General features: G+C 40.8%; 1 protein-coding gene across 1 annotated transcript in view; it reads right to left on the bottom strand.

The window, feature by feature from the left end:
* The window catches only part of hspg2 (heparan sulfate proteoglycan 2), a 418,468-nt gene that overhangs the window by 241,521 nt on the left and 163,794 nt on the right, over positions 1-13,153 (bottom strand). Inside the window, exon 5 of the mRNA XM_079558863.1 lies at positions 698-807. Coding sequence (XP_079414989.1) covers positions 698-807 — 110 coding nt within the window. The remainder of the gene's footprint in view (positions 1-697; positions 808-13,153) is intronic.

Genomic DNA, 13,153 nt, shown 5'->3' with positions numbered 1-13,153 from the left:
AGAAAATTTGACAAAAATGAGACGACCGCCCGACAAAAAAAGTGATGAAAAAAAATCTGACGTGAGGAAAAAGATCCATTTAGTTTTGTAGGTCTTTCAAATGAGCCGTTACACTGGCCTACAGGATTTGGGTAAAGCTGAACTGGAGAAAATGCTCTCGGTTCAGGTGGGAGTTAAGAGGTTAATAAATAGGATTTATGCACAGAAGAAGTATTTTGGGGGTAAATGTTGTCCCTCAGCGCCCCCTAACTAAAACATCTTCCCATGGCCGTGGGTTTAAATTGCCCCCACACCTTTATTTCTGCTCAAAACCTTCATGCCAGCTCTGCCTCACAGTAAAAGGTTAGTTGTTTGGTTAGAATTGTGTAGAATTATTACATTAGACTGGTGCTATGGGACTGAAAAAAGCAGAATACCCCCTCTTTAAGCAAATCTGAGCTCCATATTAGTTTTACCTTGATTCAAAGATCCAACCAATAGTAACAATAATTAAGGTGAAGGCTCTTGTAATTGTAATGCTAAATAAGTGTGGATTTAGAGTCACACAACATGTCGCTACACAAACATTGCAATATTTGGTCATAAAAGAACTTCATTAGAACCTGCGGTGTTGAAATGGTTTAGTGATGTACAATAATGAATAATGTTATACTGAAGACGGGTTAGTTGTAATTGAAACGCTGGTCTGTGCTCGTACCGTGTCGACCACGGCGTCGGAAACCTCGGTGAAGGAGGGGGAGAAGATGTTGTCGAAGTCCGGGGTCCACACCAGGGAGTCGGTGAAGTTGACGAGCGCTCGGTAATAAACTGGAAACAAGAACACAGAGAGAAATGTCACAAAACCACACAATAAACGTCGACCGCAGGAGCTATAGCTGTGATGCCCGTTATGTCGTTACTACTTCATCAGATTAGCTCGAATAATATTCAAACAAAGGAGCGTGTGGTTGGAGAAACACTAACTCTTTGCTCTCTGAGGGAAAAGTCAAAGAGCGTGACTGTGGTGGAGAGCGAGAATCACAGCGTCTATTTTCACATCTCACTTGCAGTTCAGTGTGGACTATAAACCCACAAATGCTGCTTAGAACATCACACAATGACCTTTACAAGAGCAAAGCATCTAAATTGTCCATGCCAATACAAGGGATGTTATATTCAGCCTGTGCTTTCTTGCTTTTACTCCAATATGTAAAGAAAAAAATCAATTTCCCAAAGAAGCAAATTAGTGTGGATGTTTCAAAAGATCTTCCATAATAAGATATTCCCTCTTTGATTGTACTGATTGAAGTCTGTACGGAGACGAGGAAATCATCAGGACGCATTGAAAAGGGTGTAAAAGAAGATATCAAAAGGTAAATATGAGCTCAGGAAGTAACGAGTGGGAACTTGAGCTTGCGTCGAAAGTGTGTCAAGGGCAAGAGAGGAAAGAAGAAGCAAATCCTCCATGAGTGACGGCAGAGGGGCCTCCACATTCCCGCCAGGTTTACCCAGTGGAACATCCGAGGCAGAGGGGCAGAGGGGCGAGAGGGGCGAGGGGGGCGAGAGGGAGCCGGCGTTATATCACTGGTCCACACAGAGAAGTTCTGCTTCAGCAGCGTGGCAGGTCATCAAACATGTAGGTCAAACTGCTCGGACACAAGACGGCACCTTGTACTAACAACATGAGGCGAACGTGGGGCAGGGAGGGAGAGTGTCTGAGGTCAGGAGGATTTTATAAAATGAAGCGAGAACATGGGGGGATTGAATATGAATGGACACAACTGTCAAACACGCACATTATATTACAAGGAAAGGACATAACACCAAATGTAAAAGGTTTGGTTTGTGTTATGACTTAACCTCTTAACTCCCGCCTGAATCGAGAGGATCTTTTTCCTCACGTCATCAAATTATTTTATTTTTTTTTCAGCATTTTTTTGTTGGGTATTCAACTCATTTTTGTAACTTTTTTGTCATTTCTTTCTCATTTTTCGGCATTATTTCGTCCTTTTTTTCGTCCATTTTTTATCACATTTTTGTCACATTTTTCATCATTTTTTCGTCATTTTTTTATCAAATTTTTGTAATTTTTTTGCAATTTTTTTGTCCTTTTTTCGTCCTTTTTTTGTCCTTTTTTTGTCAAATTTTCGTCACATTTTCGTCATTTTTTTTTTCATTTTTTGATCATTTTTATATCAAATTTTTGTCATTTTTTTGTCACATTTTGTCATTTTTTTGTCATTTTTTTGTCATTTTTTCCTCATTTTTTTGTCCTTTTTTGTCACATTTTCGTCACATTTTTTTCATTTTTTTTTTCATTTTTTGGTCATTTTTATATCAAATTTTTGTCATTTTTTTTGTCACATTTTGTCATTTTTTTGTCATTTTTTTGTCATTTTTTTGTCATTTTTTCGTCTTTTTTTATCAAATTTTTGTCATTTTTTTCATAAATTTTTTGTCAATTTCTTGAGACATTTTTGTGACATTTTTGCCACTTTTTCATCAATTTTTCGTACCTTTTTTGTCAATGTTTTCCCACTTTTTTTGTCACATTTCCATCACTGTTTTTGTCTCAGTTCTGTCGCTTTTTTCACAGCTTTTTTTCCAGAAGCTTTTGGATTGGGGTAAAGCCAAACTGGAGAAAATGTGCTCGGTTCAGGCAGGAGTTAAGGGGTTAAAGAACAGTCATTAAAGGCAACTTAAGACGAATACTATGAACTGTGGTATTGACCCATTTCGGTATTGACTCCTGCAAATTTCAAAACCGAACAAGCACTTTTTAGGTATTTCACTAATAAAACAACCTCCAATGGAAAAATCTATATCACATTAGAACTTTCCCGCTCTTTGATTACTTTGGAGAATTTTGTCAAGGCCACGGCGATCAAACTTCTTTAAAGGGAGCTTCATCTCTGCGCAGACAGCTTTAATATTCACAAAGTGTCATCCGCATCATTGTAATTTCTCCGCTCTCAGCCGTCTCGCCGCTGAAACTTTAAATAGCCCGTGTCCGCAGGGTGCCCCGTCCTCGCCCGCCCCGCCGGCGCTTTGACGGCTCGGTCCTGCCAGGCTCTGATTTTCAGACTGCGGGGCTAAGGAGGGAGTCAATGTTTGCACTGGAGCTCGCAGTTAGACGCTAGTGGCCATTAACTCCCACCTGAACATGTTTTCTCCAAATTCTCCAAATGGAAAAGCTTCTACAAAACAGAGGCAAAAAAACGAGAAGAAAATGAGGATGTGAACACAACAAAAAAACGCTAAAAAGTGACACAAAAAAGCGAGAAAAATGACAGAAACTCAACAAAAAAGTGACAAAAATTCAGCAGAAAAAAAGACAAAAATCCAGCAAAAAAATACAATAAAACAGCAAAAACAAAGGCAAAAAATCCAGCAAAAAGACAAAAATTCAGCAGAAAAAAGACAAAAATTCAGCAGAAAAAAAGACAAAAATCCATCAAAAAAGTGACAAAAATTCAGCAGAAAAAAGACAAAAAATCAGCAAAAAAGTGACAAAAATTCAGCAGAAAAATTACAAAAATCTAGCAGAAAAAAGACAAAAATCTAGCAGAAAAATACAATAAAACAGCTAAAAAAAGACAAAAATCCAGCAGAAAAATTACAAAAATCTAGCAGAAAAAAGACAAAAATCCAGCAAAAAAGTGACAAAAATTCAGCAGAAAAATGACAAAAATTCAGCAAAAAAGTGACAAAAATTCAGCAGAAAAAAAGACAAAAATCCAGCAAAAAAGTGACAAAAATCCAGAAAAAAAAGACAAAAATTCAGCAAAAAAGTGACAAAAATTCAGCAGAAAAAAGACAAAAATCCAGCAAAAAAGTGACAAAAATTCAGCAGAAAAAAGACAAAAATTCAGCAAAAAAGTGACAAAAATTCAGCAGAAAAAAGACAAAAAATCAGCAAAAAAGTGACAAAAATCCCCCAAAAAATACAATAAAACAGCTAAAAAAAAAGACAAAAATCCAGCAGAAAAATTACAAAAATCCAGCAAAAAAAGTGACAAAAGAGCAGCAAAAAAGCAATAAAAAAGTGACAAAAACACATAAGGGAAATAAAAAGTGAGGAAAATGGCAAAGAGGAGAGAATGGATTTGGTTTTGGCGGGTGGTCAGAGGTTAAGCGAACAGTGGTGGAACAGTCCACTGCTAACAAACAAACCAAATGCCCGTCTAAAAATAATGAGCACTGTTAGTTTCATGAAGACATTTTACTGATATGTTTTCTTTATTTGGAACAGTTATTGTGGAATAAATATGGCATCTGTTTGAGCAGAGTTGGTGGTTAAAAAATGTAAATTGTTAATTCTGTTTTATCACAAACAATGAAAGACAAAAGCACTAAATAAAAAGGTTAGTAGTGGTCCAAACTCGTATTGATATCGACATATGAACATTCAAAACCTTAAAATCGAAAAAAAGCAAGATATAAACCACACAGATTTTCTCAATAAAAGTAATATCATATCGTATTGATGTGGAGATATCTGGCAAGAATATCGAGATATGAAATTTTGTCCGTATCGTTCAACCCTAGTCCAAACTCATTCCTCACTTTCCAAATACATCTGTAGCATAGCACTTCTACACAGGGATGAGTTTATACAGGGGATCTGCAACACTTTTTAAGACCTTTTTTAAGAGCACAAAATCTCTTTAATAACTAACAGAGAGACACCGCCACCTTCTAGGATCTGGGAACAATCTGGCACCTCATCATCTCACTTATCAGAGCACAGGTGGGTAATGGACGGCAGCAGCTTCTTCTTTGGTGCCTGCGAGTTGCCTAATTAAAAGTTAAAATATGTTTTCCTTCTGGCTCCCTGGACTCGCAGCAGGAGGGCTCTGTTCCTCCTTCTGCTCCAGCGACTGCAGTTGTCTGTAAACATCTGCCTTTGTGTCCCGACACTTTGCACGGACGTTTCCATTACTGCGCTGCAAAAAGAAGCCTTTAGATCAGGCGTCTCAGACATGCGGCCCGGGGGCCAAATGCGGCCCGCGAGCTAATTTATTGCAGAGATCATTTCTTATTTATATTCTTATATGTGGCCCGCCTGTAAATTGCATTAAACACGTTAGAAGGGAGGAGATGCGGCGCTTCTGCAGACGACTTATCAACTTTTTTCAACAGAGAAACAGACTAAAACTAGTGGAGAGGAGCTTCTGAAACAGGTGGAGACGTCAGAACATGAGGAGAAACTTCAGTTGTTCAGCTAAACATGAGCTGGGGAAGTTACAGCAGCAGCAGAAAGACAAAAAGCACCTTTACCATATTTACCTTTATGACTTTGCAAAGCGAACACATCGTAATTAGTGTTTAAAAGCGTCACAGCAGTAAAGTGAGGAGCCTTTTCTCTCAGAGCTACATTATCAGGTCAATGAATCTTTATTAAGGAAACATGTGCGAACACATGATTCACAGTTACATTAAAAATAGAGAATATGGAAATGTATTAAAATACGACAAATAATTACAGCAACATTGACAGTAACAAATATAACCCCATCCATTCTCTAACTGTCGGTCACATAAAGGCCTGAGGTCAGAGGTCAGTGACTCCACATTATTTACATGAGGTGAATCTGAGCTGATCTCAGACACACCAGAGTCTGGAAAAGTGTCCGAGTCGACACATTCACTGATGTGTTTATTATCTGACGGGTCATTGAAAATTAACACAGAACAGAACAAGTTTGAAGCTGATGCTCATTATCATCCCTGGTCGGGCTTTTCTGCACTACATTAAAAAGACATTTGTTGTACATTTTGCATTTCTTTAACAGGCTCACAGACAGAAACTGGACCTGACTCCTGAAACATCACTGATGCCCTGAACCAAAATGGGATTCATTACAAAAAGCTACTTGTCTAAGTCTGTGATTTCACATTTAGAAGCTCAGCAAATGTTTGGCTGATTGGAAACCTCTAGAACAGGGGTGCCCAAAGTGGGGCCCGCGGGCCAAATTTGGCCCGCCGAAACAATTCTGTTGGCCCGTCAGAGAGTGACCTTTAGCGCTGCGTGTGGTTAATACTAACTCTCTTCCATTCATTCTCAATAGTAAATATGGATGCAGTACACTTTCTGACCACCAGCGTCAAATTGGGGGCGCTGTTTCACTCCTTTCACAAAGTTAAGGAAACACTACAGAGTGTTGTAGCAGCAACTTTCACAGTTTTTCCATTTTTTATTGCAAAGGTTGTTACATCAACAACAGCATGTGTTAAAAACTGACAATTGATGCTGAACTTACACTTTCAAAATACTCTAACGCGGCATTTTCTTTGAGTTAACGAATGAGGTAAAGTCACTGTGCTGTAGATACAGGTGTTGTTGTTTTTTTGCACTAAATTGTTACAATGGTTGAGGCTTTTGCCATAGTTACCATTTGTTTTAATATAGCATGTCATTTGCATATATAGAAACAAATTCAAATGTAGGTTTTTGGAAAAAAATAAAATCAAGTAACTTTATAATTTGCAGTTATATAGGTTTTTTTCGTGCTTGTCATCACCGTGTTTATTGTTTATTGTTTATTGTTTATTGAAAGGATCCCCATTAGCGCAGTCATGCTGTCGCTATTCTTCCTGGGGTCCCACTAAATCCATTCACAAAAAGTAAAAACAGTATTTAAATCATACAAAAATGTGTATCAATACATTTGTATATCCTACTAAAATCCTATAAAAGCTGTACATAAAAGTAGCACATATTTGCATTCAGAAAGGAATATCACATGACACGTTCATTCGCCAAATTCAATCCACATTTGTTTGTAAGAGTTTTCTCAGTAACAATTTAAATCTCTTCTTGTCCTCCACTAACGTTAGACTGTCTGGAAGTCCATTCCATGCCTGCATAGCTCTGTATGTGAAGGTCCTCGTGATGCTATTCGATCTTACTGTTGGCAAGAGAAATTTTCTGGCCGTTGCATGTCTGGTTTTATATTTGTGTTTCTCGTGGCTGAACAGGAGATTTTCATAAGTGATCTTTGGACATCTAGTCGACATAGTACTTTTTACTGAGGATAACAGAGAGTACAAGAGTCTGTTTTTCACTGACAACCATTTTAGTTTACTCAGCATTTCCTTTGTGCTGGTCATGTAGTCACAGCCTAGCAACATTCGTGCTGCTCGGTTCTGTACGACTTGTAAGGTTTTTATTCCTTCAGATGTTGCATTTGACCAGACTGTTGGACAATTAGCCCGCGACTCACAGGCACTTTTTCATTTTGGCCCTCGGAGACAAAAAGTTTGGGCCCCCCTGCTCTAGAAGCTTCAAAATGTGCAGATCGGTAATGTACAGTCTATTTTAAGTTATATTATAGCAAACAATAAAAAGTTGCTAAATCATAACTGACTTAATACAAAAGGCTTCGGCTGTTAACTTGCGGCCCCCGACCAACACTGGGTTTGCATTTTTCCTGCTCTAGATGAAGACCAACTTAATCACCCGAATGTGTTCTGTTCCTCCAAAGTCAGAACTATCGGCTGTCAAGACATCAGTCAAAGAGTCTCGAGCCGGTCTCCGAGACTGGCCGTTAATGCAATCACTAATCACTTTGAAATGGATCACGAATGAATCATTTATGGCGAGGGAAGCTGCCCGTGAAAACAGGGGGCCCGGAGCCCAGCGGGGAGCCCGAGTGCGGCCCGTTAGTGTCAGACTTATTGGAATAATTGTTCGACCTCAATGTGCAACAAAAAGACGGAGCACTTCAAAGATCCTCTTCAAAGCGGCCCATTTGACCCGGACATAATCTAATCACTGGAGTGGGCACCCGCCAACAGCCCGGCACCGAACACTGGGCTACTCTGCGTCGCCGCGTGGGAGCCTTTGATGAGAGTGCAAAGTCATGGCTCCGTGCTAAACCAGAGGGACGTTACTCTCCTACCAAAACACACACGAGAGGATCATTTTCCTGCAACGGATTTTCCCGGTCATGAACCTCGATGAAGATTTGGAATATCGGCGCTCCCTCGATGCTGCTCTTAACAGGGGAGTGGCACTGGAGGATGGGTCGAATGCAGAGGACAGGAAAGCAGACTAATGTCCAGAGAGTTTCTTTATTGATTGGAAAATCCCTTGAGGCCTCCCAAAAATATTGTAATCAAACATTTGTGTCGCTCGAAATTGTACAAGATAACAAAGATCTCGGCTAAATACTTCTTAAAGGTCCTATATCATGCAAATCGACTTTTTAGAGCTTTTAGCCATGTTGTTTTGCTATTTCCTTATCAAAAACACCCCCAGAGTGGTTTGTGGCTTCATTCACGCAGCTCTCAGTAATCGTCCTGAATCCTGCTCTCTGAGGCTCCGCCCTCCTGCTCTCTGAGGCTCCGCCCTCCTGCTCTCTGAGGCTCCGCCCTCTCCTGGTGAACGACTGACGTGTTCAGTTGTGTCACAACAGCGGAATGGAAGTGCTCGACGTCTGTAATGTAATGTCTTAATTCAATGCTTACGGACGGATTTTAATTTGTAAAACAGCGTTTTCGTTATTTCTGTCGTAAGAGAGAAACAAAGAGTAAAAAATGTAAAAAAAGAAAAAGGATGTGCCCGAAACACATCCGCTGAGCGTCTGAAGAGATCAGTCATGTTTGCGCTGCAGCTGAAGATGGAGCTCGTTGCAACTTATTCTGGTTGTTTTTCTGTGACTGTCACTGATGGATGTTTGGTGAACCTTCGCCAGAACCAAAGTGGATTAACTTTTATAACCAACGCGAGTCCCATAATGTAAACAGCGATGGACCAGAGCGGTGAGTCAATCCAAACGCGTGTTAGCTTGTGTGTTAGCATATTAGCATGTGTGTTAGCATATTAGCATGTGTGTGTTAGCCATTTATGAAGCTGTGTTGCAGATGTCAACTCTGTATAACTGCATCGTGAAGCAATTTCACTTATTGCTGTTTATTTATATTACGGTAAAGTATGTGCGGAGAGAGGGGGCGGAGTTAACTGAATCGAAGCGTTTTGTCTTAGAAAAATACCTCCAGAAAACACTTATATTTATCACAAAAATGAGTGCTCCATAGCGGTAGAGGTACAATCATTCATATAAATGCCTATACTTAACTTTGGAATGGCTAAAATAGCATGATATAGATCTTAAACGTGGTATTATTCAACAAATAGATCTACACTTCCTTTCAATCTCAGTGTTCTTTCATGTACTTGGACGCTACTGCCATAAAAGAGTTTCCTTCGACCAAAAGCGACTCCCTTTCTTCACTCAGTTTAAATGGACTGGGAGATGTGGCATTTCTTCTAGGGTTTGATCTGTTTGACCAAGAAAAAGTCACCAACTCGATTGAACTCTGATCTATAACTGATGAGATCTGGAGATGCTGGAGTTGGTCCGGTCTTAGTCTTTCCACACCATGATGTATGTTCGCATTGTTACGTATCAACTCCTCCTCCTCGACCTATAAGCTGTCAAAAATATAAATGGGAATCTTCCTTTTGCATATTTATAATGGAAAATATGCATAATTGATACTATAATACTGGCTCCAGCCCTGGTCTGAAAGCATGATCCCACACTGGCCATTTATAATCATCCGTTCTAACTTGGGGATTCCCTCGTCAAGCATTTGAGTGACCGACTGACGGGATACGATCTGGAAAAATTCCTTTCCAATAATTCCTTCTGTGCTGCGATGATCCGCGGGTGAGCAGAACTGTGGCGGCTTTGTGGCTTTGAGGAACGGGCCCCCGATGAACGCATGAGGCCTTTGCTCCAGACAAAGACTCGATTGAGGCCCAGAGAACCGGCCACATCCAGTCTGACCTTCAACCCCCCGAATGGCAGCCCACGGCACTGGACCCGCGCCGGCCCAGCGGAGGAGGAGGAGGGAACCGGACAGGGAGGGGTTCAAAGCGACTGCACCACTGCCCCTCCGTGAAGTAAGTGCATTTTTCTTGTTTTTGTTTTGTTGATCCTTGCTGTGTGACCCTTTGGTCGACGGCCAAACAATTCTTAATAATAAGCTGCTGAGTTTGTGTCTCCCACTGTCAGGGAATGCAAAATCATGGAGGTGGTCAAAGAGTCATTAAGCACTATCTACAGCAGTGGTTCTCAACCTGGGGGTCGGGACCCACTAGGGGGTCACGAGACAAATTTGGGGGGTCGCCAGAGCATATAGATAAAATATATATTTTAATATTATTATTATGGTGTCGTAGCAAACATGCTGTTTTACCAGGGTGCCGTTATTTGTTCTAAATTTAATTCATTTTTGTTTTAGCCGTTGTTTTTTCTTTGTTTTTTTAAGAGTTATATAGGTTTAACCTCTTAACTCCCGCCTGGACCGAGAGGATCTTTTTCCTCATCAGATTTTTTTTCCCATCATTTTTTTGTTGGGTATTCAACTCATTCTTGTAACTTTTTCATCATTTTTTTGTCACATTTTGTCACATTTTTGTCATTTTTTTGTCACATTTTTTCATTTTTTTGTAAATTTTTGATCAAATTTTTGTCATTTTTTTTGGTCATTTTTTTGTCATTTTTTGTCATTTTTTGTCATTTTTTCATCCAGTTTTCCATCCATTTTTCGTCACTTTTTTGCCAATGTTTTCTCACTGTTTTGTCACATTTCCATCATTGTTTTCGTCTCAGTTTTGTTGCTATTTTCACTGCTTTTTTCCAGAAGCTTTTGGATTGGGGTAAAGCCAAACTGGAGAAAATGTGCTCGGTTCAGGCGGGAGTTAAGGGGTTAAATGTCCCTGTTTTTCCCATAGTCTGACCCGGGTGGGGGTCACGATCCTAATTAACTGATACAATGGGGGTCGCGGCTCTAAAAGGTTGAGAACCACTGCCCTACAGGATATTTCTTTTAAAATGCTATTGCGATCTCAATCAATATATTTCTACATCACCTGCTTTCAGTATATAGTATGTTTTAGCTTCTGTGTCCTAAAAGAAGATTTGTAAGACAGAAATGACAATAGAGGAACGGGCCCCCGATGAACGCATGAGGCCTTTGCTCCAGACAAAGACTCGATTGAGCCCAGAGAACCGGCCACATCCAGTCTGACCTTCAACCCCACGAACGAGTTTGTGTCTCCCACTGCCAGGGATTTTTTAGAGAGAAAAAAAAAAAAACAACAACTGGAAAAATAGAAAAAAAATTCCTAATTTTCCAGTAATTTTGGATCATTTGTATCTGGTCTCTCATGATGCTTCTCTTTCACGTAGACATGACACAGTTTGATATAAAAGACTCACACGCGTCATGTTGTTCATGTTTTGATTTTGATCTTTTCTTTTTACGGGTGGATAATCTCGGGTAAAATCACCCGGCGTTAGTGACGGAGTTATGAATTAGGGCGAGAGTGTTCTAGGGTTTAAACCTTCATTGTAGCCGTAGTTGTCCTGTCGGGTTAGGGTTAGTTAATCCTGATTGAAACTCTGACAAAGTAGAGGCAGAAGTAAAGCACAGTTTCACTTGATCATTTTTAAATTGACCAATAATTATTTAAATTGCCTGTATCTTTTAAAAGTGGCAGCGCAATTGCACATTTTCATCCATTCATCTTCTTCCTCTTGTCCATTCGTGGGGGCAGCCACGAAATACACCAGACCGAAGTGGGCGGAGCTATGTGTGGGCGGGGCTATTTGTGGGCAGAGTTATGTGTGGGCGCCGTCATGTGTGGGCGGAGCCATGTGTGGGCGGAGCTACCTGCAGAGCGACGGTGCACTCTGTGTTCTCGGGGCTCTTGTCGTACATCTCACAGTTCCTCCCACTGCCAGGGAATGCAAAGACATTAAGCACTCTCTACAGCAGCGGTTCTCAACCTGGGGGTCAGGACCACCAAAGGGGTCGCAAGACAAATGTGGGGGGTCCCCAGATCACTTAGATAAAATATACATACAGTATTTTCATTAGCGTATAAGCTAATGTGTTTGCTATTTTACCAGAGTGACATTATTCGATCGTAGTTTGATGATTTTTTTTCAGTCATTTGTTTTTTTCTTGGTTTTTTTAAGAATCATGTAGGCCAGGGGTCGGCAACGTCAGGCCCGGGGGACAAATTCGGCCCTTTTTCAGCAAATAACATGATTTCACACATTTTACTGTCGAATTAACCAGTCTATTCTACATGTAATTAGTAAGTGACGTAGCTGCTGAAACAATTTGCCTTTAACAAGTTTTGTCAATAATCAGAAAGCATGACCGTTTAAATGTAGTAAAAGTTGCTGAGGAAAGAGTCGTCTGCTCTTTAGTTACGTAATATTATGCAAGACAAAGTTTACCAGCTGTTAGTTTTTAATGAGAGACAAAGACATGCGCGTTGATACTGTCAGTGCAGCTCGACAAAGACGTGCATCTCCACGTTACACCGGGACAAACGACCTGAAGAACCTCTCCGTCCTGCAGTGAGAGGAAGCGGTCACTGCGGCGGCTCGTCTGAGTGTCCGCAGAGTCGTGCGGGGGGTAAATCCTGTTACTGAGGACGGCCTGCATCACGCTCCTCATTCTCTTCTCCACCAGCTCACCAACAGAGCCCGCCCTCCTCCCCATCACTGAAGTTTCTGACCAGCTTATCCAGCCGGTTCTCCTCTCCTGCCATCACGCAGCTCCCCCAGCGCACAACAGCGGAAAACACAGCACAGTGACGACATTTCATCGCTTAGCATTCTGAGGAAGCAAAGTCTGTTCGGTCCTTTCTTGTGCTGCATTTCCGAGCACCGACCAGTCCGGTTTATGGTCCAAATGAACACCCAGATATCTGTAACTCTGCACCATCTCAGTAACCGCAGGAAGAAGATAGAGGAGAAGAGAAGAGCAGGTGCTAATGCTATTCAAAGGCTTTAATTGTAGTATAATTCATTTAATGACTTAAAATTGACATTTGATTAATTGTGCAGCCCTTTACAGACTGGTGTGGTCCTCAAAAACTAGGGATGCACCGATACCGATACCAGTATCGGGTATCAGGCCGATACCACAGGCTTGTATTCATACTTGTACTCATTCATGGGGTCCCGATACCATTTGACGTGCGGCCGGCGCACCTACGAGGCACAGCTCTCAGCTGAGGAGAGAAGAAGCAACAAACTGGAGAATTCTTTATATCCACATAGAGCTGACTTTACTACAGATGACACTCCCTAAACCAGAGTCTGAGCTGGATTTAACCAGAGCTAAATGTTGTTAGAGCTGC

This window comes from Gobius niger (assembly GCF_951799975.1).
Source record: "Gobius niger genome assembly, chromosome: 6".
In the NCBI taxonomy this organism is placed as follows: domain Eukaryota; kingdom Metazoa; phylum Chordata; class Actinopteri; order Gobiiformes; family Gobiidae; genus Gobius; species Gobius niger.
Note: the sequence above shows the minus strand (reverse complement) of the source record. Positions and strands in the feature narration are given on the sequence as shown.